This window comes from Malania oleifera, chromosome 2, assembly GCF_029873635.1.
Source record: "Malania oleifera isolate guangnan ecotype guangnan chromosome 2, ASM2987363v1, whole genome shotgun sequence".
NCBI classification, from domain to species: domain Eukaryota; kingdom Viridiplantae; phylum Streptophyta; class Magnoliopsida; order Santalales; family Ximeniaceae; genus Malania; species Malania oleifera.
Genome location: NC_080418.1, coordinates 314,741 through 339,938, shown reverse-complemented (window position 1 = coordinate 339,938; position 25,198 = coordinate 314,741). Strand labels below are relative to the sequence as shown.

Genomic DNA, 25,198 nt, shown 5'->3' with positions numbered 1-25,198 from the left:
TGACAAGGCTAAAAACACTAGCATTTTAGATGAGATTGACCTGTTGGATAGAAAAAAAGGAAGATAGAGCACTGACAGAGCTAGAGGTTGCAAAGCGGGATGGACAAGGATAAGGCCTTGGGCCAAGATTGTTACGCCCCGGCCCTCTATGTGGGCTCGAAGTGCTACTAATACGTCATTTACCTGAAAATCCACATTCTAATATCATGTACGCAGCCGAAAACATAAATATAATCTCCACAAATATAATACAAAAGTTTACTATTTCTATCTATAATCCAAAATAACTATTCATCACATGTATTCTCATATATACACATATCTCTAAAAACATTCAGTATTCACAAACACTAGTATGTTTCACAACCTTCCATATCTTAAAAGACTTAAAACATAAAACATAACTTACATACAACCCAAAATATCAGCCAAGTATATACCCTTTCTTTTCTATATCCCAAAAATGCTACAAACATCTCAAGCTCTCTAAGCTCGATCTCGTGGAGGTCCTAAAAAAGATAAGTTCATATTCGGGTGAGACACATCTCAATAAGGGAAGAAACAATATATTAAAATAGCGCGAGGCTAACATGAGATTTGTAAATAACATAAGCATACATTTTCATCATTTGCAAATCATTAGCATAATTTCTGAAATCATTTTCTATTCCTAATCAAACACATGCAAGACATTTTATCCACGAGATTACCCAAGGATAGGGGTGATTACTCGCTCATACAAGTAGCACCCCTCTGCTCTGATACTTTAGGTAACCCAAAGGTCGCAATTGAAGCATACCAGAGCATTCACCTTACTCAATAAGCTCCTAGGTAGTGATGTAATCTCATACTCACACAATTCATACAAATGTTTACTAGCGAAGGCCCTAAGAATAAAGAAATCTACCCACCCATACAAATAGTTTCCCTCTACCCTAGCACAATATGCAACCTAGTGTCATATCTGATACTTATCAGTGCACTCGCCTTTCTTAGCAAGCTCTCGGACGAAGAGTTTACCCCGTCCAAACGTAACATGTTTTACTAGCATACATACTGATAATACCATAATACATTATCTGTCTGTTGTTATTATGTAATTATTAACTATTCATGTTCTAAGCTTAAACATTTCATAGCATTTCACTTTATGTGACTCATTCCATTTCACATTCTTCGCGTTTCATATTTCCATATTATTTTCATTGTCTCTTAATTACAAGAGCTCCCTTTTAGCTGTTATTTCTACAGCTCCCTTTTGGCTGTCGTAAATATGGTTGCATTAACAAACACATGCAGCATATTCCATGTAAAATTTCATTTCAGTGCATTTCCTGCATAACATGCATCTCATAGACATAACATAGTCTCATACAAGGTTCAATTTACTCATCTCACACTATAGAACAGTAAAATTCATATATATGTATTCCCCGTAAAATAAACCAACGTACATTTAATATTCATATACTCAAAATATACCTTTCTTATCTTACATAATTATCTTGAAAATATCTTTCACTTTCATCAGTTCATTTTCGCATATACGTATCTAATAAACAACCCTAAGCTTAGAAAACATAATTTAAATGGTTGACATTTTATATTCATACCGAAACATATACACGTATACATATAACACAATTCATTTTCGTTAAATTCATAAAAATTCTGATTTAATATATAATTTTCCCTTAGTGGTTTCTTGAACTACGCCAATAATGGCCCTGAAAAGATGCTTGTAGTGCTCACCCGAACCCTAATTCAATTAAATCAACCCTAAATAAAATACTATTTTAATATTTTCTAGACCCTTAAATTCTAAATAAATAATTATACCCTCAAATATAACCAATTTACTTAATTTCTCAAATCTCACTCTCGCTTAGGAGTGAGGCCTAGGAAACCCAAATTGAAAATTTACTCCGGCCAAAATGACGACGATCGCAACTAGGACCCCACGATGATGCTCAATCGTCGATTTAATGACAGATTTAAAGAGAAATTGAAAAAATAGAAAAAAGTTACCTTACCCTAGAAATTGTGCCTACACCACTCCCACGATAAATCCGCTCTAGTAAAAATGTCAGTGGTGGAGCTAGAAATCCAACAGTACATTCTATTTTCGGATCGGCCAAATATCCGTCGAGAAATGAGGGGAGAAAGAGACGGAAACGGAGGAGCGAGAGTTAGGAAACACAAAAGGGGGGGGGGGCAGCTCTCTATTCTGTAAATAACTTCTCAAGGATGAATTACATATAATATATATATATATATATATATATATTATAATATATTATATTATATTATTTAATTAATAATTATTATTATTTAATTTTTTTATTTTTATTTTTATTTTTATTTTTAATTAATTAATTTATTATTATTATTATTATTATTATTATTATTATTATTATTATTTTGGATCACTACAAAGATGGATTTACTGTGACTTTCATTTAGGATTCTTGAGATGTGATTAGGGCTAGTTTGATGAAAGTTTTTAATGAGTTCTACTTCAATGGAGTCTTCAGCAAAAGCACTATATCTACTTTCATTACTTTTGGTGCCTAACAAGGGTCAATGTAACGCCCCAACCCGTCATGTGAACCCGTTGTGCTACTTTAATAATATCTGTGTACCTGATACCATAATCATAATAACATTGCAGCGGAAATAAATAAAATAGTCCCCATAATCCATTACCAGAGTTCTATGATAGTAACATACATCAGAGTCTCCCAATGCTCATAATACAAACCATAGGACAATACTAAAACTAACTCAGTCCATACACCCATGTTACATACTCAGGGGCTTCAAACCCAACTTAAATATAGTAGAGTTCTTACTGACACTCACAAAAATCTAACTAGCTATCATCCCGCCTCGGAGTTCGCTAACCTCGACCACAAGATGGTCTTGAAAAGATAATTTCTATATTGGAGTGAGACACTTCTCAATAAGGCAGATTAAGCTAACATTAGTGTGTGGTCAACATGCATTAAGTGTTTACAGAAAACATTCATTCCTCATTTAACTAAAAATAGCATTCATACATTGTACTCACTTTATATTGTTAAAAATATTCATCTCGTTTCCATGGTATAAACAGTTCAGTAAATAAATAGTATCATTTACATAAATCTACATATATGCATAAAAGACACTCCCTGAGACTAAATACCATTTATTTCCCCCATGGTACGGGTTGTGCAACCCAAAGGCTGGACTAAGCCTTAGGGGATATCAACCCAAACAAAGTCAAATCATTCATTTGCTACTAACGACGACTGTAGGCATCCGCAACTCGCTTGCGGGATTCCGATTGCCCTACCACATCCTGAAAGTCCGGACTTCCAGGGAAAGTACACCCTCTACTGCTGAGACCACCCTACATTTTCATCAAGAACAGTGTGAGCGTATATAACCAAATACTGAATCTCTAGCAACGGTACCGTGCTCATAACATAAATGGTCCTCAGGATTCCTAAAACATATCATGCAATTTAAGTAATTAAAATTATATTTCAACTCATTTCATATAAAATCTGTTATATTATAAAATTCGGCCTCCGACCGTCATATACCTCTCAGCTCACAGTCGTTATATTAAATCCCGGCCCTCACAGTCGTCATATAAAACTCAACTCAAGGCCGTTATATCAAATCCCGGCCCTCGTGGCCGTCATATAAAACTCCCATGTGTTTTCACAAACAGTTCTAGTATTTCACAAGCAGTTCCAATATTTCACAAGAAGTTCCAGTATTTCACAAACATTTCCAGTATTTCACTAACAGTTCCACAAAGTCGGTTATACAATAACCTTAAATATTATCCATCTGCCACACGATTTCAATATATAGTATATCCCATTTATAACGTCAAACCAAACTTTTCACCGTTCATTTTTACTCAAAATACCATATCATATATCCTAGGTTTGAAATTTTCATTTTGAACAGTTGGTTTTTGAAATAATTGAAAACATAAATATACATATATAGCATTTTAATCGGTTCAATTTGAGTAAAATTCTGACTTAACTTAATTCTCTTACCTGACTTACTGGAAAGCCTTCTGGAACCCTAAATCCATGCCCTACGACATTCAAAGCTCAAAACCCAAAAATGTATTTTCCCCAGATTAATCATCCCAACCCACAGAATATTTATCATTAAATATTCCCTAGGCCCCCTATACTCCAAATCAACAATTAAACTCCAAAATACCTACTTACCCTGATTTTGGAGTGGTTCCTAGAAAGACCCCTTCAAAAATCTACTCCGTTAGACTTGTAGAGAATTTCCCCTAGATCCTCGTGGTAACTTCCAATTGTCGAATCTGGCGACGAACGGCAAAGAATCATAGAGAGAGAAAAAAAATTATGATTTCTTAACCCTTAAGCAACTAAAATATCTATTTATAGGTCGTTGACTTGGCCAACTTCGTCGACGAAATGGTGCCTTCGTGGACGAACTGCAAAAGGATGTTCGTTCGTCAACGAACACGAAGGCTGAAATTTCTCTTGGCATTTTCTCGTCGATGACGCCTGAACTTCATCGACGAAATGCATAAGGGACTTCATCGACGAAAAAAGGGAGTTCGTCAACGAATTCTGCTATTTGTCCTTTAAAAATCTCCTTACTTCTTTTCTTATTTTTTTCCCGGGTTCAAGTTTCTACAATCAGTCTTTAAATGTTGCTGATTTTTGTCCTATCAGTTTGGTTACTGGTACGAACAAAATCACAAAAGTGCATGCAGATAGGTTAATAGAGTAATAAAGGCACTATAACTCAAGTCTAAAGAGCTTTTATTGATAGAAGACAGATTGTGGATGCTATTTTGGTGGCATATGAAGTAGTAGAGGATGTCCATAGGAGGGTAAAAAGGGTTATATTAAATTGGAGTTTATCATTTGATTGGTTGGAATTTCTTGGACAAGATCTTTGCTAGGAAGGGTCTTAGGGAGGTGTGGCATGCTTGGATGAGAGGTTGCTTGTCAGTTGCTTTCTACTAGGTCATTATCACTAGTGAACCTCAGGACCAAGGTCTTAAATTCGATTTTGATTAAAATTTTGAAAAATATGGAAATTTTGATGAAAGTAGGTAGTAAAGTTTGAAATTCTTTTATTAAACTTTAGAATTTGTTAATAGACACAATAACAAGTTTTAGGACTGATAAATTACAAATTAAGTGCATCTCTATTGTGTATCAAGTGCAAAAGTTGTAAATAATATGTGTATTAAACATATTTGGTTAATGAAATCATAAATCAATTAAATATTATTTATTATGCAGATAATTTAGACAAGAATGGTTAAATAAAATGTTATTGTAAGTTTAATTTTTTCTTATAATTTCAAATGCCCTAGTAATAATATTTTGTTTCAATTAAAAATAAGATAAATTATGAGAGAAGTTTCACTTTGAATCAAAATCACATATTAGAATTCATTTTATGGCAGGTCTTCCATTTTACCCAATAATTCAACAGCCTCCTCAGATGGGTTTGAAATATTAAAGTGGCCCTTCACTTATTAGTAACCCTATGTCTGTTGAGTTCTAGGATCCAATTATAGAGAGGGTGTCTTAACTGTTTGAATGATTGGAAGACTGTTTTGTTTTCCTTAGGTGGTCATATCACCCTTATTTATGCTTGTCTTTCTAGCATCCCTATGTATCATTGTCCATTTTAGAATTCCGATAGGGATAGCTAGTAAAATTGATGAAGTAATGAGATTTTCTTTGGTCAAGGCATAGGAAGAAGAAGGATCATCCGGTTAGTTGGGAGATTGTGCGTAGTTCGAAGGTAGAGTGTTTGGGTCTTGGAGAATAGGTGTCTAAAAACACTGCTTCATTGGAAAAATGGCTCTGGCAACTTCCCTTTGGCATAAAGATACAAAAAATAAATTTGTCTTGTAGGCTAATAATGGAAGAGATACTAATTTTGGATTAAGATGTTCTAGAGTGGAGTGTCCTTCAAAATGTATTCTTGTTTATTCCCTATACCTAATACATTGTGGGCAATCTGTTTAGGATCCATTTTTTTGGAAGACACTTTGATTGATGTAGGACAAAAGGCAAGACCTTGGGTAGATCCTTGTTATATAATAATTAGAAGAATTGGGTCAAGGGATTGTTGGGTTTAGTAGTTAATTGTGTATTTAGTTTAACATAAGATTGTGTGTATTTGGGGGCTTGTTTGTAATATTTGTGTTTTTTAAGGATAATTTTGTAACTTAATGTAGTTTTAAGGGTAGATGTGTAATTACATGTATTCGAGGCTCTTTTATAAATAGTGCGTGAAATACATGTAGAAGTAGGTTGATGAATTTGAACTGAACTAAACGTGTGAATCCCTTCATATCTCCTCTCTCCTCTCTTTGCCTTCTTCCTCTCTTCATTCTTCTTATTTCTCCAATGTCCGTAAATCCTTGAAGCTGGTTTCACACTTGGGCAGGGAATTATGCGTTTTTTGTTACTTGTTCTTGCCTATATCATATCTCCTTAATGCATAGTATTGTCATTGCTTCCTTTCTTGCTTCAAAGGGTCTATTACTTCATGGGATTTCCACTTTCATAGGTCACTAAATGATAGGAGTGGAGGAACTTCGGTTGGAGGATTGTCATATACCAAGTGAGAGAGAGTCGAGTATGGGATTGGGACCAAGAGTATTCTTCTAAATCTTTCTTTGAGCATTTGAGCAGAACCTTTTAAGTAGTTTCCCCTTTTATCATTTTATTTGGAAAGCTAAAGGCCCCTCTTAAGATAAAGGCTTTTATTTGGTTGGTTGTTCTTGATAGAGTTAATACAACAATTTGTTGCAAAGTAGGAAGCCTTTGAAGGTCTTCTTTCTGGATGTTTGCTTCTTGCGTTTTGATAGCTCAGAATCTACATCACATCGATTTTTGCATTGCTCTTGGGAGATTTTAGGATAAGTTTTTCGGTGTTTTTTTGGGAGAATTGGGTCTGTGCGATGGGAAAAGATTAAGTACTTTGCTTCTCTTTGGTCTTTGAAGCAAGCTATTTTGAAAGGGTACCCTTTTGGGTCTTCAATAAGATGAGAGGCCAGTTTTATTTTGATTGTTTTCCAGTCTTTTTTAGTCTCTCTTTTACTTTGGACTTCAGTAGGATTATCATCCTCTTTGTACATTCTTTCCTCTTCAAATAAAATCACTCTCTCTCTCTCTCTCTCTCTCTCTCTCTCTCTCTCTCTCTTATATATAAATATATATATATATATATATATATATATATATATAGAAATCCTAATTTGCCTATTTGTTAGTTAATAGGATTAATAATTGCCTACACATTTAGCATAAAGGAATAGAATGGAATCAGGTAGAAAGGGATCAAATTTATCATTTGATTTTGTCATGTTCTCCACTCAAATTTTCATTCCTTTCCATTCTCACCCCATTCCACTCCGCAAACCAAACATAAAATGAGTCCTATGTACTGTAGTAGGTTTCTAATTTGGAAGAATAGTTGGCTTAGAAATAAATGTTGCAATCTTTCTGATTGTCGAGAAATTGGGAACAAATTTTGATTCTTATATGGTTACTATTAAAGATTCTGGCAGCCTACTAGTTTGTTTTTACAATAAAAGAAGAAGATATTTCATGAAAGAGGAAAGAATGTAACAGAGAATACAAAACCCTCATAAAAAAAAAACAAAAAATAAAATACAAAAACTAAAATAGCAGCCTGTCAATCTTGCTGCATATCCAAGAAACACACCCCTTTGAAATAGCCAGCTGCACAAGACTTAAGGAAGCCAAATAATGAATTCTATCCAACAGCAAAAAATGGAGACTATGATCTTGCCATAAAAACATGTCCATTACATTCCAACCAAATACCCCACAAAACTATACAATTTCGACATCTCCTTATGACTGAGCCGTCTGTACACAACCAAAACCTGTAAAACAAATAGCCAACATCTCGACATTTCCCAACAAAACCAATCCCCTTCTAACAAACCGAATAACTCATTTCACACCTTCCAAGAGAGACAAATGCCCAAAGAAAAAAAAAAGAAGAAGAAGAAAGAGAGGGATTCTGAACTATTAGAACATAAAGCATACAGGATAAAGCCACAAAAGCCTCCTACTCTGCAACAGACTGATGATGTTAACTATATTAAGAACCAACCAAATAAAAGCTTTGACCTTAGTGGGGACTTTAGCCTTCCAAATAGAATTATGCAGTGGAAAAGACATGTAAACACAAATTAAATGTTCAAAAAATGATTTAACTGAATAAATCTCCAAAGAATCAAACATCCAGGACCAATCATCCCCCCACAATGGAAAGATTGCATCACTCTAATAAACACAACAAAGAAGAGAGCTCCTCCACTACCTATCACGAAGAGACCTCAGAAAGTGGAAGATTTTTGCCCATTTGAGATAAAGAACCACACCATTACACATCAAGGAAAGACGAAAGAAACAAGGAAAAGAAATGAAAACTGCTGAATCACCCGCCCAATTTTTTATCCAGAAAACGAATACAATAACCATTATGCACAACATATTTTGGTACAAGGAATAGAACAAGGATAAATATGAGAAATATCCCTCAAAGGACTCCTAAAAGAATATCATATTCCCAGATTAGCATCCCACCATGGTTTTAAATAAAGGCCACAACCGTTACGTTACATTACGGTTTTTTGGGTTGCCAATACTGTTACACACTGCAAAATTGGTGAAAGAAAAATCACGGCCGTAGTGCCCATTATGGACTGCAACTGTTACGTAAAGGCCGCTACAGCGGTTACATAACTGCTACAAGCCTGTTACACTAAAAAATTATTTTATTTTTTACTTTTTCTTCTCTTTTTTTCCCTCTCTTTCATAAATCATTCTCTATATACCATGTGGCGAGAGGAGGAAAATATTATAATGAGGATGACAATGATACAAAATTTACCATTTCTTTACATACTCACAATAGATGCATTAATTCACAATTTGAAAATACTAGTTAGGAAAATATTTTATTTTGATAATATTAGTAATGTGATATTTATGTGCTATATTTTTCAACTTCAACCATCTTTTTTTTCTAGCTATTTTATATTTGTATGTCTTATGTGTCTAATAGATTAATGGAGTGTCAAATGTAATTTTTTCTATTAATTAATTTAGCACTCTATTAATTAATTTAGCACACATAAGAATTTATCACAGATAAAAACAATGAGAAGTATAAATACACACACACACACACACGTAATTTTCTATCAATGGTGCTTTAAACAAATGTAAACATGTTGCCCTTACCAAATAACTTAGTTACTCGAACTAAAGGATTCAAAATACACTAAAACTCTTTCTAAGAAGGGCTAAAAGCTAAAAACATGCAAGTACGCTAATATGCACAAGGTTGTGCATGCTTCAAAAAAATTCACGGTCATTACACCTGCTTCCCGTTATGTAACATCCGCTACTCCCGCTTCCTGTTACACCCGTTACCATTACGTTACGCTAACCACAACTACGATTTAAAACCATGCATCCCACACATTTACTTGTATATTGAACTTCTATAAATTTGTGCCAAAGGGGTCCTTTTCTATAGGAAATCCCCAATGTCATTGACCCATTAAAGCTTGTTTTTAGACACCAACTTACCAAGTCCCACACCACATTCCTTCTTAGACCTACAAACAACTTCCCAACTAACCCAACTACCCAAGTGATCCCTCTTCTCCCAAACCATATACTGAAGAAAATCTCTCAAGTTTCTCTCAATCTTATTAGCTACCCATCTGGAATTCTGAAAATAGACAAATAATACAAAGGGATACTAGTAAGGCAGGCCAGAATAAGAGATGCTATTAATGTGAAAAATATTAGTAGCATATCTAAGTTTAATTCTGCATAAATTTTAAAAGTTCAATGTTATCATTCACATCCTACTTGTCATATTTTTTTACCTTTTTTTTTTTCAATTAAATAGGAGATTTATCAAGAAGGAAATTTCAATTTTGGGCTTCAAATATCTTTTCAATTTCAAGAAATTTTTTTTTTTCAGTCAAATTCTTAAAAAAAATCATAGAAATTTTGAGTTTCAATAAATTTTGGATGATTTGTGAAAATTTGACAAAAAATTAATAAGATGGAAATCATCTGCCATCTAAATTTCGAGGATGGTGGAAGAAGAAAATTTTGGGAATTTTTTTTTGAAAATTTCATGTAAAGTTAAGATCACGCCCATAGGAGAGGTTGGAGAGTTGAGGATGGGCTTTTGATGTCCATGAGGGGGTGCTTAGACCTTCCATGACGGATTGGAAGCCCTATGGGCAACAATATGGAATATTGTGTCACACTTCACTCTCAAGTAAGACGATTAGACGAACATCCAATTTGTCCCTCAGATTCTCACCGGATGGTAGTGTCTTGTATCATGTGGGCAGTTGGGCTATGGATGGATTGGAGATCTTCATAGACATTGTCTTTAGGGTAGTATAAGATACCACTCTATGGAAGACTTTGGTCCACTGAAGACTAGTAGCATATATGCTTACATGAGAATTTAGTTGTGGGAGTGAGAACATGCCTCATTACCAAGGTCTTAAATTTGATTTCGACTCAAATTTCGAAGCTCCAAAAGTATGAAAATTTCGACAGAAATTTTGATTTCGATGTTAATTTCGATTTCAATTTGAAAAAAATAACGAAAATTAGTAGTAAAGCATGAAATTCTTTGTGAAACTTTAGGAATGATTAACAAACATGATAATAAAAGTTTTAGGACTAATATATTTCAAATTAAATGCATCTATGTTTTGTGTGAGGTGGAAAAGTTGTAAAATAGTACGTGTATCAAACATATTTGTAAGATAGTTTGCATTAAACATATTCAGTTAATACAAATGAAATTCATAAATCATTTAAATAGTATTTATTATACAAATAATGATAATTTAGACATGAATGGTTAAATAAAATGTTACTACAATTTTATTTTTCCATATAATTTCAAAAGAACTTGTACTAATCTTTTGTTTCAATAAAATAAATTAAAAGAGAACTTTCACTTCACTCCTAAATCACTCATTTGAATTCCGATGAAATTTCATTTTATAGTTAAAATTTCCGCAAATTTTCCTAAAATTCGAGATTTCGATAAATTTTGGATGATTCGTTGATATTTTGATGGAAATTATGCAAGACGGATATCGACTACCATTTCGATTTCGTGGGTGACGGAAATAAGAAATTTCGACGAAAATTTCATGGAAATTTAAGACCATGCTCATTACCTATTGACCACAACCCCTTAACCATCAGGGATATATTTCTTCACAACCATTATAGTTGAAATAAGAGTTCTCTCATCAGCTAAGCTTAGATCGCTGAATGGATCCCAGAGTGTATTAGTATACTCAGATGATAGGATCAGGACTTTGCTTTATTGTCTCATGGGTGTGCTTTCATTATGATATCTGACGGACTGAGGCAAAAGTGATCCTTGGGTCCAAATTTGCCAGTCTGTCACAATGAACTATACTGCCTGCATGCAGGCAACGCACCGCAAGTGTTTGCTTTGAACAGGGGATCCTAACCATATAATCAGAACATACTTTTATGGGTGGCTGCGTATAAACATGTTTCATAATTTCCATTTATAAACTATAATATTCTATAACGGTTAGACAAGAGGAATATATAGGCACTCAATTAAGAAATGAAGATCAGAACAAACCTTACAAAGATGGGATTTGAAAAGGTTTGTTAGTAGCCATCATCATCAGAGAAGTTGCCATCACTATCTTGCTCATATATCTGATATTCTCCATTACTTCCATCAGCATCTTGTACTTTACCAGAACTTGCTTCATTGGATGGAAAAGTACCAAAAAGCTCTTGTAAATAGTTTTTTGAGAAGTTATTCCCATTGAGGACTGGAAAATATATAGGAAATCCAATGGTGGTTGAAATTGTACGATGTCATCAAAATTTTTCAGAAATTACTAGTTACTTAAAACTATCTCTCGGCAAGCCTGTTTTATTTTCACATTCATTTTACCCCAAAGCAATGGAAAAGTATTACAAACAATGGTTTCATGAACTTTATGTGATTTTGAGTCCACACACAAAATAGAAAACTTCTATCACATGATACCCCTTTCTGACATAAATAATGCTTTTAATAATATGGTTCAAGGATACAAGACTGGGGTTGCAGAGATATTTCACCATCCTCACTAGCCTACAGACAGAAGAACAAAATACCATATAATCAAGATACCAAAATAGAATGCACACTCTGCTGAAGAAACACCATCAGGACATAGAGCAAACATTACATTACCATGAATGCCTCATCCAGTTCCTCTTCGTTATCATCAACCTCAACTTCATCTTCCTCATCATCAATGTCATCAGTTTCCTCTCTATCATCATCATCTACAAATTTCACATCATTTACTAAAATAATGATAATTGGAAAAAATGAGCTCGCAGAATCTTAAACTGAATTGCATGTGAGAGAGAGAGAGAAGTGCGGAAGGGGTAGGCGGCAAAATAGACAGGCAGGCAGAATCCAGCAGTAGCTACAGCAATCATAGCAACCATTCTTGATTTGTATCTGACCATAAGCATAATTCAGATTTTGCAAACTAATTGAAAAGTTTTTGAAATAATAAAAAACCAGGCCAAATGACAAATTTAGGAGCATTTAAGGAATAATTTGGACAATACAAAATCATAAATGAACAAGCCAGGAAAAAAGAAAAAGGGGTGGGGGGGGCTCAGGCATGAGATTTAGATTTTTGCAAAATTACTAACATGCATAAAAGTTGAATTACTCTAGGGTGTGGTAAACTTGAAATATATCTGTTATGGTTATTTGGTCATTTAGCATTATTAGCACAAGTTAAAAGTTGTGTTAGCAAGTGAGAGTTAGTAAGGGTACTATGCTTTCACATATATTATAAATAAAGGGAGAGATCTATCATTGAGGAAGGTCTTCCATTTTACCCTATTATTCAACATGGTATCAAAGCAAGATCCAACCTAAACCCTAATTGCATGAATGCCACTAAATCAAACCCTAAAAAGCATAATGCAACCTGCTGCTGTAGAAGGGACATCAGTATCATCAAATCCTAGGAGCAAGGTCCAGCAGTTGCTGGAAAAAGCAGCAGTCGCCTAAAAAGTCTTGGACGCTACTGCCTCTTCAAGAAATACATCATATTTTGCAAAACTAACCACATAGCAAGCCACAGAACCTGCCGATATGCCAGCCCTCAAAATTTCACAGCCAGAGGAGCCTCCACATGCCACCACGCACCAGCTGAAAGCCAGCAATGCTGACCCCACACGCTGGTGCATGAGATACTTTTTAACAACCATTCTGCTCCGATTTCCTTCCAAATGCCTTGAATTCTTCCTCACACCATAATACCAAGTTGTTTGTCATCTTTTTTTGTCCAAAAATATCACCATTTTTAGTTGCTTATGTGTGGCATTCCAGGAATGATTGCTTGCTAATGCCTGAAGCTGCTGGTCAATGCTTATAGAGTTCATTAAGGCCTGAAACGGTGGTATTTCTGCGTTCTTGACTAGTTTTTCTCTCTCTTGTTCATTGAATGCTTGTGGTTTGCTCTAGTTGTTGAACGTTGCGTGTTGGGATGGTGTCCATGAATTCCAGGAGGATACTGTTCGCTGTGTTCTTCAGATTTTCTACTATATAAAGGTTGTTTGGTACTGTTAGAGCTGTGTGTTGGGCTATGTCTAAGTCTCTTGGAGCAGTAGCAACATTTCTACATTGATTTTGTAGGGTCGTGGCTGTATTATGTCCAGTTGTGGTGACTCATTCGTGGTTGAATCAACGATTGACTCATTTTTGTTTCGTTCAGTTGGTCCAGAAGTTCACTTTTGGAATCCCAACAGCATTTAGTTCACCACGTATTTCTGGTTTGCTGCTATATCTAGGTTTTGTGTGTGTTGGGATGGCATGCTCAAATCCCATCATTAGGCATATGTTTAGGTGAACAATGTATTATAACTATCTCAGAAGAGGAGTATTCAAGGTTCCTACAGTATCAATATCCTAACATCTCATCACATTGCATCTTTTGCTCAGAAGGGTAATCCTTCAGTTTGTACGTCATCTAGTATCCCTCCCACTAGTCCTTGGATTATTGACTCTACTACTACTAACTATATGACAGGTGTAACCAACTTCTTTTCTGCCCTCTAATATACTAAAAATCTACCTCAAGCTACCCTTGCTAATGAGTCCACAACCATAGTTAAGGGGATAGGAACAGTAAATCCTACTCCATCGATCTCTCTTTCTTCTGTTTTATACATTCCTTAGTCCCCTTTCAATCTTATGTCAGCTAGTAAGCTTACAAAGGCACTAAATTGTTTTGTAAAATTCTTTCTTGATTATGTGATTATTCAGGATCTAAAGACAAGAAAAACAAATGGCACATGACGTGAGGCTCGTGGACTCTACTACTTCGAGTCGACCTCTTCTCCTATTGCCTGCATGGTCGCTGCTACACCAATTCAAGTCCATTTTCGCCTTGGTCATCCGTCCTTAGACAAATTAAAACAGCACTAGTTCCTACCTTGAGTTCTATGTCTAGTCTTGAGTGTGAGTCTTGTCAGTTGGCAAAAAATCATTGTATTCCCTTTGCCTCCTGAGTCAACAAAGGGGTGATCAGTTCTTTCATCCCCTGTCCTTGGTGGTAAAATTCCATATTTAGTTACCTTCCCTAAGGCTCCTTTGTTCTCGCTTCCACGTATATTTGGTTGTGTCTTTTGTCCATCAGTTAACTCCAGGAACAGATAAGTTGGATCCTTGCATAATCAAATGTGTTTTTCTAGGGTATGCCTATAATCAAAAGGGAATCAATATTATAGCCCTACTTGACATCAATTCTTTGTCACTGCTGATGTCACTTTTTTTTGAGTCCACATCATACTACTCTGATTCCTTGAGATCTGTTGACCTTAATGAGCCCCTTCCTCTACCTTGTCTTCCAGATCCTAGCCTAATATCTATGCCCAATCCTCCAACATTTTCATTCAGTTTGAGTCCTCGTCATTTGGGTCATCTCAATTTGGATGTATACACAGGGTGACTCAAGAGAGGAGAGCCTCCTTTAGCTTCCACTTCTACGCCTTTAGTTCCCTCATCAGATGATCCTATTTCCTAAGATGTTGATCCTCCCATTGCTATTCAAAAAGGTACACGTAGTTATACCCAACATCCAATCTCCAATTTTGTTTGTTATGATTTCTTGTAACCCTCATATTGATGTTTTGTTAGTACTTTGTCTTCTGTTGCTCTTCCAAAATCTATTTCTGAAGTCTTACCCCATTCTAGGTGGAAGAAAATTCAAAGATTGAAGAGATACATGCACTATAGGATAGTGATACTTAGGAGTAGGTACCTCTTCCTCTTAATAAGTCTAGGGTTGATTGTTGTCGGGTGTATACTGTGAAAGTCAATCTGGATGGTTTCATGGCTCGATTGAAGGCTTAACTTGTTGCTAAGGGATACACTCAAGTGTATGGTTTGGATTGTTCTGACACATTCCCTCCCATTACTAAACTAGCTTCAATACATTTGTTCATCTCCCTAACTACTACTTGTCATTGGCCTCTACATCAATTAGATGTAAATAATGCTTTTCAACATGTTGATCTTCAAAAGGATGTCTATTTAGAGCAACCACCTAGGTTTGTTGCTCAAAGGAGTTAGGCTCAATGTTTTGTCTTAAGAAATCATTATACGGTTTAAAATATTCTTCAAGAGCATGGTTTGGTTGATTCAGTACTATCGCACTCAAATTTGGCCTCCAATGATGTGTAGTGGATCACTCTATATTTTATCGTCATACTCCATCTTAGGATTTTGCTTATTGTGTATGTGGATGATATTGTGATTACAAGAGATGATCAAGGCATCCAAGATCTAATGCTTTTCCTATAGACTGCATTTCAAATGAAGGATTCGGGACCATTAAAATACTTTTTGGGAATAGAAGTATCGAGATCTTGGACGAGAACAATCTTGTCACAGACAAAGTATGTTCTTGACCTTTTAGATAAGACTAGACTATTGGGATCAAAACTTATTGATACACCCAGGGGTCCCAACAGCAAGTACCAAATATAGGTGATCTCTTACCTAACTCAGGATGGTACCAGAGACTTTTGGAAAGTTGAATTGTCTTATAGTCACTTGACCAGATATATCTTTTGAAACAAGTGTTGTAAGTCAGTTTCTCGATTCTTTGAGAAAAAGTCACTGGGATGCAACAATTCAATCTTAAGATATCTCAAAGGTGCACTGAAGATCCACAACCAGGTACTGTATTTTGTTGGTGGTCATTAAGCTTCTTGGAAAAGTAAGAAACAAACTGCGGTGGCTAGGTTGAGTGTTGGGTCAAAGTATAGGGTTGTGACTCAAACTACATGAGAACCTGTTAGATTGAAGAACATGTTGGGAGAACTAGGTTTTCCACATTTTTAGCTTATGGAGTTGATGTGTGATAATCAAGCTACTACCCATATTGCCTTCAACCCAGTCTTCCATGAGCAGATAAAGCACATTGAAGTTGATTGCCACTTTGTTCGGGAGAAACTTGTACAGAAGCTCATTGTAACCACTCATGTGAAGTCCGATTGCCAACTTGCCAATTTGTTCTCTAAATCCTTGGGAGGTGCTCCTATGAAATTCATATGTAACAAGCTAGGAGCATATGATATATATGCTCCAGCTTGAGGGGGAGTATTAATGGTTATTTGGTCATTAAGTATTATTAGCATGTGTTAGAGTAATGTTAGTAAGTGAGCGTTAGTGAGGGTTCTCAGGTCATTGGTATTGTATTTGACATATATTATAAAACGAGGGTGAGACCTATTATTGAGGCAAGGTCTTCCATTTTACCCAATTATTCAACAACATCAATAGTAAAATTTGATTAACATGATTCAATTCAATTATTTCACAATATTTCAAAGTTATTAAAAACAAAATAGTGCAACAAAACAAGCTAGATAATAGGCATGCTTAATGAAAATGATTAGTGTGTTGAACATATCAAAGTTTATGGAATCTATGGCATCTGGTAAATTTGAACCTTTGTTGACTGGTCGACGCCCATCTGCATCAAGTTTCAAGTCATTTTTGTGGAAGTGCATCCTCTTTGATTTTTCAAAGTGGTCAGAAGTAGATTTCAGCAAGTCTTCTGCACCAGTTTCTGGATAAACTGATAGGAACCTCACCGCCACACATAATCTTAAGCTGTCAAGCACACGGTATGAGAACCATCCTGTCGCAGACTACAAGCTACATTAATATTAAAATTAAAATTCAAAAAAATAGTAAACACACACCAACTGCACAGCTCGCACATCTGAAATGAAAGCTCAATATATAGCTACACATGGGAATGAACATAAAACAAGAAAAATAATCAATAAAATGAAAAGCTAACCACCCCCCCCCCCTCTCTCAAAAAAAAAATTGCGGGGTAAAAAAGCCAATCTTGAAAAAAAAACAATTCTGTATGAAGCACTACCAGCAGAAATTTCTAGCCAGAAGAAGTAGATTTATGTGTGCAGACCATAAAATTTATAATTAAAAAAAAAAAAAGTGACTATGTTAAAGGAGAAAAAAGAGAAGCAGAAAATTATTCGGATATGATGATTACGTCCATATAGTGTATAATAAAATCAACAAAACTCATAAAGTTTATGTAACACACTGAGAAAGGTTAAAAAAATATCACAGTGCAGAACTTGCCTAAGAAAGAATGAAATCCCACACTCGATACAATTCAACTGTAAGTAGATATTTTATCTTCTAGGAAGCACTAACACAGACAAGGGTGTCCATACACAATCTGTGTTTTGGCTTGTCGACATGTCAAATATTAAAAATTCAATACATTACAGGACAACGACGCAGAGATAAAATAACATATATTTTTTTTTTTATATGATTGTGTCAGTAACACACTTCTAATCCATATATGGTTCTTTGAAAAAGTAATATTCAAGCATCAATGGATTTGCATTTGATGTTGGTAAATTTTGTCTATTCATTTTTTGGACTCTTCATTGACTGATGCAAGCTTTTTTGGTAATATGATTGATGCAAGTTACAAGCTCACCTAATTTAGAAAACAGATCATTTCTAAAAATACAGGAGTTCTCTCAAATTTTCATAAGATTATAACATGGCCTCTAAAATTTTTATTTTTTCCCCCTTATCATAATACATGTTTCATTATGCAAGTCTCACACACTTCATATTTGCCATGTCCAACATATGTCAAGAAATAAAAATAAGCCCAACTGTGAGAAGCTTCTGACGTGTGACAGTTGTGTCAGAATGTCAGTGAAAGATATGTACCAGACATTGACTTATCTTCAAATATGGTTCAAATCAATCCTACACAACTTATCTTTTCTTAAATGTATAACTGTGTGAATATGTTCTGTATCATATAATTGAAATAGATTTTTTGCAATATTAGTAACAACTGTGTTACCAGAAAATCTCATAGGCTCCTTTATATTAAGGCCCATCTTCTTGAACAAAATCTTTGACTGCAGAAGTGCAGATATTCGTGAGTCATTACCCTCAACACTATGTCGACACTTACCCAATCTACCAAGCTATGAAAGATAGCTTTTGCTATAATGACCAATTTCCTCGGACTAAAGCATAAAATTTGAAGTGGCTCTCCTATTCCACAGTTTGCATCAGGATTGCCACATTCAAAAAGCTGTTTCCATCAAACAGAAATCCTTGAGCAAGCTCCCAGTGTCAAAATATCATGAGAACAACCTCTGGATCAAAGAGTTAAGGGCACCCATGAGCTGCCTCAGAATGCACACAGCAATATGAATGTTAGAGTTGAGTATCCGATACTCATACGAGACATTTCCATACAAGCCTCATGCATCTCCCTGCATCAATCAAAGCAATTTCATTGCTTCAGCCAAACTGTCATTCCCATTAATCAAAACATTGACAGGCAGTAGCCCAACATCCAAATCCACGTCTTTCCCAATCATCATAATTTCACCAACATAAACTAAAAGAATCTTTAATTTAACCATGCAAGTGCCCACAGAAAGAGCCTGATCAACTTAGCTTGCAGACACCCATACTCCGCATGGCTCTACACAACCACCCAACCTAAGAACTAATGCACGCACTAAGGGCTGAGAGAGAAATCACAACCAGAGTTTGCTACTGTCCTGAAATTACTAAAGATGCTATGACACCAAATGAAAGCTAGATTGGATTTGCAAACCCCAAGAAGAAAAGCTCTCATACCATGCCACCTTGCAAAAAAAATGCCATCCTTCTGTAAATTCTCTATCAAGCCAAAATCAAAGCAAAAAAGAATACAAGAAACGTATCTGGACATACATGTGTAGCTACAGCAGAACCTAAAACAACCAAGAAGTTCAAGTACCCCTATAAAAAAGAAAGTATTTAAGTTACAATACTATTTTTCTTAATCGTTCACACTAAGATTAGTTTTTTGAATTGACTTTATGACTCCACACTGCAACGAAGCAGATGCTTCTAGGAATAAGGATCTGATTGCGATCTTCTCCACAAAAAATAGTGCTGTCATTGGAAAAAAGGGAGATGACACCCTCTACTTTCCCAACATTAAGGAAATGAAAGAGGCTCTCAATTACTCTCCCCAATTTCTGATAAGAACTCTGGCAAGAAAGATGGATGGGGAGGTTGAACTGGGCCTTCTCATGAAGTAAAGACAGCGGATGGAAAACCACTGAAAGGACTTTTGTTAATTTTTTCGACCACAGTTAGGTGATGCAAACTCACCATCCATGCAGACAACAAGAATAAACAAAGCCTTGAGCCCCATTAGAAGGGTCGGCTACAACCCTCTTCTGCCATTGTGCACGATCCAAGTATCCTCTAACAAATGAAGGGCAGTCAAATCTTCACACACTATCTCACTCCAAGTTATTCTAGGTCTACATCTCCCCCTCCTACTACCACTAACATTATCTAGCTCACTCCATGTTATTTAGCCTATGTTGCATGCACTCCAACAATCTTAACCACCCTTCCCTTATCTTATTTTCTACATATGTTATGCTAACTTAGAACTAATGTGCTCATTCCATAATTTATCTTTTAGAGTTATACTACCCATCCACCTTGGCATTTTTATTTGGAAATTTTTACTTTTTGGATATGTTGTTTCTTAGTTGGCCAACATTCTAATCCATATAGCATAGATGGTCTAGTAGCCATTCTATAGAACTTAGAATTTAATTTTAAGGGTATTCTATGATCGTGAACATGCCTGAAGCACTTCCCATTTTACACAACCTGCTTTAACTATATGCATTACAACTTCAACTTTTCCTTCAACTTGTAAATTAGATCCAAGGTATCCAACCCTATTAGTGCTATTAATTTCTTGACTGCTCAATTTAATCTTTTCTCCAATATTCCTCCTCACATGAACAAAATTACATTTTATGTATCCTGACCTATTTCTATTTATCTTAAACCTCTGATTCTAAACTTCTCTCCATAACTTTAACTTAGGTTTTTTATACCACCTCTAGTTTCATCAATCAAAACAATATCATTTGCAAACATACACCATGGCACTACATTTTAAATATTCTTCATGAGTCCCATCACCAACCCAAAAAGAGAAGAACTCAAAGCAGACCCTTAATGTACAATATCGTTATTGGAATTTCCTGGACTCTCCATCCACTGTGGGTATAATGGTGGATGCCTAGGACCAAGTTATTATTATTTCTTTTTCGCTTGTATGTTAAGCTTATCAACTTTTTTTAAATAAATGATTTGCTTCAAAAGAATTTTTTTTTTATCATAGTTTTCTTATTTGAATTACTTCTATTTTTATTATTTTCTTTTGTTTTTGTAAAGATGAAGAAAAAATTTTTTACTTATGGCAGCGAAGAATGACTCAAAGCAAACCCTTAATGTACAATATTGTTTTTGGAATTCCCTGGACTCTCCACCTATAATCCTAACACTAGCCATTGCTCTATCTTGTATATCCTTAATGATATCCATATACTTACTCCTCTTTCTTTCTTTTTTTCTTTTTCCAGAACCCACCGTAGAAAACATACCATATTACAAGTTTTCTCCATATTAATGAAAACCATCAGCAAGTGCTCCTTTCCAATTTGTTTTCTTAATTAATATATAGATTTTGTAATTGCTTTCCCAAGTATAAAACCAAACTAATTCTTTGAAACCCTTGTCCCTAACCTTAGTCTTACCCTTTCAAGAGTTTCATTATATAACCAATAACTTAAAGTTTGTGATTGTTATTAATTATTACAATTTTGAATCTCCTTTATTCTCATATGTAGGTGTTAAAGTGTTTCTCCTCCATTCATGTAGCATTTTCTTAGTTCTTATAGTTGTGCTAAATAAATGAGTTAACTATATGATTCTAGTATCACCTAGGCATTTCCAAATTTCAATTAGGACATCAATTGGTCCAACAACTTTTTCACTTTTCATATTTTTTAATGCAAATTTAACTTTATTTATTCTAATTTTGCATATGAATCTCAATTAGCCTTTTCCTTGTTTTTCAATGATAACTTTAATCATATTGCTTGGTTTGCATTAAATAGCTTATTAAAATAAGTTCACCATTGCTCTTTTATTTTTTCTTTAACTAAAACACTATCACCCTCATTTTTCATACATTTGACATTTGATATTACCTAAATCATTACTCTTCCTTCCTTTAGCTCTAGCAAGTTTATATGCCTTTTTCCTGTTCTATGCTTAGCTTCAGCAACAGCCTTCTTTTTTTCTTTAGCAACTTTTTCTTGCCTCTATTCAAAGCTTTCCATGTTTTTACATTTTTTCAAGGTTTTAAGCAATTTGTTTTGGTCTGAACGGATTTTTAGTTCATCCCACCACCAATTCTCTCTACTCTTCAAACATATTTCTCTAGATTCAACTACAACTCTTTTCCCTATCTCTACAATAGAACTAACCAATATCTCCTATTGTTGGCCGCCATTCTTTATCATTTTATCTTTCAGTTTTATAATGCTTTCTCCCTTTAGGTTCCACCACCTAGTGTTCTACCCTTTCTCTTTCAATTTTTAATGCATATATCTAACATTAAAACTCCATGTTTTGTAATTGAACTTCCACAAGTAACTTTTATCCCCCTAATTAAGAAAAAGTCTCGACTTCAATTTTGTTTACCTTTGAAGGTTGTTAAGTGTTCTTCCCTATAAAACAAGTTTTCATTCTTATAAATATCATATGACATATTGCCAGCCTCAAATTTTTTTTTTTTTTATCGATATCCATCTCCTCCATTATCTTCTCATAACCTTTATTGTCCTCTATAATGTGATCACTTAAAATCTACACCTAAATATTTTCTCTCCTTAATATCCCTTGTATAATGTCATCCATATATTCCCAAAGTTGACTTTTAAGGTTTTACTTTAAGCCTATTTGAGGAACATACGCACTCATGACATTTATCATCTTTTGCACTAAGACCATCTTAATTTTCACCATTGTCTCTCCCACTATTTTAACATCTACAAGTTTAGATCCTTGTGTAGAATGGTTCCTATCAAATTCATATATTTTTTATTTTTTAGTGTATCAAAGTTTAAAAATCCTATTCAATTGCTCTAGCTCTTTTCCTTGCCCACCTAGTTTCTGTAAGGTAAAATATGTTAATATTTCTCCTAATCATTCTGTCGACTACCTCCATGCTTTTACTAGTAAGTGTCCCTATGTTCCAAGTTGCTAATCTAACCGTAAATTCAAACACACAATTTCTTCCAATTTCAAAGTGATTACACCCATATATATACTTACATGCATTATATATAAAAGTCTAAAACCTACTTTCCAGAAGTAAAGAATATATGCTTCCCTAAAATAAATAACTAAAAAAAAAAACACCAAATAAAAGCCTCGAAAATTTCCTAAATGACAGCTATGGCTTCCAACTCCACCACTTCTTCATGATAGACTATCCTCTCCATCATCTCCGCTACCTATGAAAAGTTAGGCCCATCAATGCATCAGACAATATGCTGCCGCCTGCACTCGTCAAGCTCGCACCTAGAGAGGTTATGTAACTCTCGAGTGTACGTGTCAACAACCTTTTCATGTCGAATGATAGAGCATAATCTAGAACAAACCTCCCTAGCATAATTGACTACACAAATTTATGGACAATAATTTCTTTCATTTGGTTCCATCCCTTCCAACTCTGAATTTGTTGAAGGAAATTATCCATGATTGCATAAATTGGCAGAAAGGGATTCATGTAGCCGACCCCACGCTGCATTTGGGAGCATGGAGTTCGGACCTTGGATTTGGATTTGAATAAATTTCAACACAATTTTAGATTACATCTTACCCAAATCCAAGGTCTCTCCAAGCATAGTACAAGTGATAGCTAATCAACTTTATATTCATTCCTAATGCCCTGGTTAATAAAAACATCTTCCAATTGGCTCTTTGACACCACAGTCAAGTCAAGAAGCATGAGGAAAGTTATTGGATGGAACTTTGATCTTCCTATCCCCTTAACTATATCGGATGACATGTAGGCTCGAGGATTACCTTTCTAAGCAAAATATGCAACTATGCAATGTGCTGAAATGCTTGTTGGGATGGCTGTTACTGCATCAACCTTGATTAATCCTCTTGAGAGAGTTATACAACTTATACTACAGTATTCCCCAATAGCTGAACAAGTGACTGATGAGAGAACATACTTTCGGGATTTGTGGACTCCATTCCCAACACACAACCTTGACCATGGGAGCAAATCACAAACACATAACAAACAACATCCTTTTGGGATCCGTGGACTTCATCCCAACACACACAACCTTCAACAACCAGAGCAAACCACAAATGCACAACAAACAAGATAAACAGTTGAAAAAATCACAAACAAAAGAAATACCTTTTTCAGCCTCAATGAACTCAATAAGCACTGACAAACAGCCTCCAGCAGTACCACACAATCATCCCCAGTGTTGCAAGTCAAAGTCAGATCTTTGGAGAAAAATCCATCACAAAAAAAAAATTCAATGATTCGGTTTGTAGAGGGATTCAAACAACATAGGATCAGTTCAGGCCAAAAACATGCCTGAATGAACCTTCACGTGCCAGTGCATGGGGTTGGCACTGCCATCCTTCAACTGGTGTGTGTGGGTGTGCAAGGGCATCTCCAGTGATAGGTTTCAGGTTTAAGCAGATTGTAGTGCCAATGGGTGGCTATGGTGTTGATTTTGTAAGATCTAAAGTGCGTTTTGGTGTTCCTGAACTAACAGTGTTTCAGCCTACAATGGTGGTAGGAATTCACCTATGATGGCATACATGCAGCAGATTTAGGGTTTTAGGCTTTGGTTTGACAGTGGCTGTGGCACTCCTGTTTTAGGTTACAGGACCATGCTCTGATGGCATGTTAAGAGTATTGTGTACATTGGAAAACCTAATCATAATGATATGTCTCCCTCTATTTATAACATATGTCAAATACATTACAATGACAATATTACCCTTACTAATTCAAGCACTCACTCACACTTATTAAGACAACAATAACACACAACTAAAGCAAGTAATAATTTCATTAAGGAATTATTTACTGTGTATCTGAAATACAGTGAGGTTGACCAGTGAGAACCAACGAGGACTGAAGTTCCGACAATGTTGCGACAATAATGAGCTTCAATGGTAACTGGCTGAATAGACAAGGGTGTTAAGTGGAGAATCCAGATATTGTGACGACAAATGGTGATACACAATTCAAGGATATAATCTGATGATAATTGAAAACTTTCATCTTGATTGAGCAAAATTTCCAGTATCGATTTGGGATGTCACATGAGATGGGTTTGCACAAACGTCAAAAAGTTGTTAATGGCAGGACTGGAAGGTTGCATGACACTGAGATTGGCAGCAGGGATGAGTTAGGGAGATGGAAACAGTATGTTGGTAGCTCAAGGCTCTCATACAAATTAACGTAAAGACAACGCATTGGTAAAAACTGTAAATTCAAAACACTCCATTTCAAAAAACTAATTTCAACAAGATTACATCCAATCCATATTATATATATATATATATATATATATATATATATATATCT

General features: G+C 35.2%; 1 protein-coding gene across 5 annotated transcripts in view; it reads right to left on the bottom strand.

Annotated features, from left to right (window-relative positions):
- Window positions 1-267: 267 nt before the first annotated feature.
- The window catches only part of LOC131148996 (uncharacterized), a 94,742-nt gene continuing 69,811 nt past the window's right edge, over window positions 268-25,198 (bottom strand). Inside the window, exons 12-16 of one of the 5 annotated variants that reach the window (XM_058099006.1) lie at window positions 17,132-17,333; window positions 12,340-12,434; window positions 12,198-12,237; window positions 11,731-11,929; window positions 268-509 (exon numbers count right to left, since the gene is read on the bottom strand). In XM_058099006.1, the coding sequence (XP_057954989.1) occupies window positions 11,760-11,929; window positions 12,198-12,237; window positions 12,340-12,434; window positions 17,132-17,333 (507 nt within the window). In that variant the 3' untranslated portion in view covers window positions 268-509; window positions 11,731-11,759. Of the gene's footprint in view, window positions 510-3,016; window positions 3,395-9,154; window positions 9,479-11,506; window positions 11,586-11,730; window positions 11,930-12,197; window positions 12,238-12,339; window positions 12,435-12,486; window positions 12,616-17,131; window positions 17,334-25,198 lie in introns of those variants that run through there. The other 4 variants (XM_058099008.1, XM_058099009.1, XM_058099010.1 and 1 more) reach the window with 4 other exon arrangements.